Source organism: Sphaeroforma arctica (genome assembly GCF_001186125.1).
Source record: "Sphaeroforma arctica JP610 unplaced genomic scaffold supercont1.243, whole genome shotgun sequence".
Taxonomy (NCBI): Eukaryota; class Ichthyosporea; order Ichthyophonida; genus Sphaeroforma; species Sphaeroforma arctica.
Genome location: NW_014040315.1, coordinates 46,162 through 48,213, shown reverse-complemented (window position 1 = coordinate 48,213; position 2,052 = coordinate 46,162). Strand labels below are relative to the sequence as shown.

The 2,052-nt window shown below is 47.7% G+C and overlaps 1 protein-coding gene across 1 annotated transcript in view; it reads right to left on the bottom strand.

Moving 5' to 3' along the window:
• SARC_04380 (hypothetical protein) overlaps positions 1-1,889 on the bottom strand; it is an 8,528-nt gene extending 6,639 nt beyond the window's left edge. Inside the window, exons 1-3 of the mRNA XM_014301799.1 lie at positions 1,769-1,889; positions 1,105-1,321; positions 237-349 (exon numbers count right to left, since the gene is read on the bottom strand). Coding sequence (XP_014157274.1) covers positions 237-349; positions 1,105-1,321; positions 1,769-1,860 — 422 coding nt within the window. The 5' untranslated portion in view covers positions 1,861-1,889. The remainder of the gene's footprint in view (positions 1-236; positions 350-1,104; positions 1,322-1,768) is intronic.
• Positions 1,890-2,052: the final 163 nt, after the last annotated feature.

Below are 2,052 nucleotides of genomic sequence, written 5' to 3'. Positions count from 1 at the left end.
CATATATACAGAGTGAGTGTCGACAGGGTCTAGCGTTTTAGGTAAAACACTAAAATCCTAGATCCTAGATACAGTGGGATGCACCCGCACATTGGGTCACACTGTTCACGAGGCAGTTCTATCCGAGAGAGCGTATCCAATCAGAAACAGACAGTCCGTTGCCGTCCGCCTGATTGAAAACTAGCGTACGAACGGTTCCAAACACAGAGTGTGGATATGCACGAGCATGCACACACCTGCCACTCTTCTTCCTCCGTTCGGCCACAGGGTCGTTCGAGAGTTCGTTGCGTAGCACATACTCCGTCCAGTCTTCCCTGATGCCCTCTACCAGTTGGTGCAAGCTAGACACCTGTAAGATTGCATGGGGTGCCACGTGTCAGTGGGTATGTCTATCAGAGTACGTGCCAGGTCGGGTACTTAACCAGTCCAGGATTTCCTAATGATATCCACAGACTGGTACAAGCTGGACACGTGATAGTATGAGAGACAGGACGAACGCCAGTGCCTGGGACAGCGTTCGTATGAACGTCAGCGTAAATTCTGCCGGGGCTCTCCTGATCCGCTCCACTGATGAGAGTAAGCTGGATACCTACTTCATCCAGAAAAGTCGCACATGCTACTGGCTATGTAAGGCCAAGGAGAGTCTCATATACTACTGGCTGTGTAAGACCAAGGAGAGTCTCATATACTACTGGCTGTGTAAGACCAAGGAGAGTCTCATATACTACTGGCTGTGTAAGGCCAAGGAGAGTCTCATATACTACTGGCTGTGTAAGGTTAAGGAGAGTCTCATATACTACTGGCTGTGCAAGACCAAGGAGAGTCTCATATACTACTGGCTGTGTAAGACCAAGGAGAGTCTCATATACTACTGGCTGTGTAAGACCAAGGATAGTCTCATATATTACTGGTTGTGTAAGACCAAGGAGAGTCTCATATACTACGGGCTGTGTAAGACCAATGAGAGTCTCATATACTACTGGCTGTGATAGACATATCAACTACATATATACTCCAATAGGTATAGATCCCTCTGGTCAATCGTTTACAATGTATACGCTCTCTAACCCACCCACGCCTCAGTCTACCACCACCGCTACCTACCTTTGACGAGAGTGCTTGGTAGGCGTCGTGTTGGTCGCGCATGATCTTCTGCAACACATCGGGTGAGAAGCGGCGCTGCCCCTTCACCGACTCCATGTCCCGTTCAAGGTCCACGATGTAGTTCTGGTAGTCTTGCATTCGATGGAGTGCATTCATCATCACCTGCATGAGGTATCCGTCGAAGCTGCCCACGCGCTTGGAGTGGTAGGTGTCGTATCTGAGGGTAGAGCGAGTGGGGGATGGGGAGTGGGTTAGAAGTTGAGATGCGATTGAGATCGCATATGGGAGGCTGAATGGCGTGGTGCAGGTGAGAGTTTTGGGTAAGAGGTCAAAGTCAAATATTGGTACACAGTGACAGATGCCCTAACAGTGTGTAATGTTCTACACTAGCCGTAATTCCCACATACTCCTAGCCTACAAACTACGACACCAATACTAGCCCAAACAATCTACCTATGGTAACAATGGGTGTGGTGAGTACGATAGGAAATGATTGCACATGTACGGCTGAGGACAGTGGTGAGTGCCTGATGCGATTAATCGGTTAGGAACGGGTGTCACAATTTGGGTGTCCAGAACAGAACAGCAGATAGTGGGTTGTAGCTGCTGGGGCGACGAGGGTGGAGGTTCGTGGCCCAATCTAGCTGTGTCTCCAACGACACACCTTTCGTTTTTATTCTCGCGTTCACACTGCGCTGCTATTGCCAGATCTCTCGCCTTCTGCTCGTTGACGGTGGAGATGATCTCATCATCCATTTTGACCTCGTGGAAGAGTGCTGTGACCTACAGCGCACACGATAGAAGGCAGGCGTACAAAATACAGATGGTCAGCGGATATATAGTATACACACACACACACACACCCATATATATATATATATATAATATAATAAAAAATTTATATATAATAAAAATATATGTATATGTATATGTATATGTATGTATGTA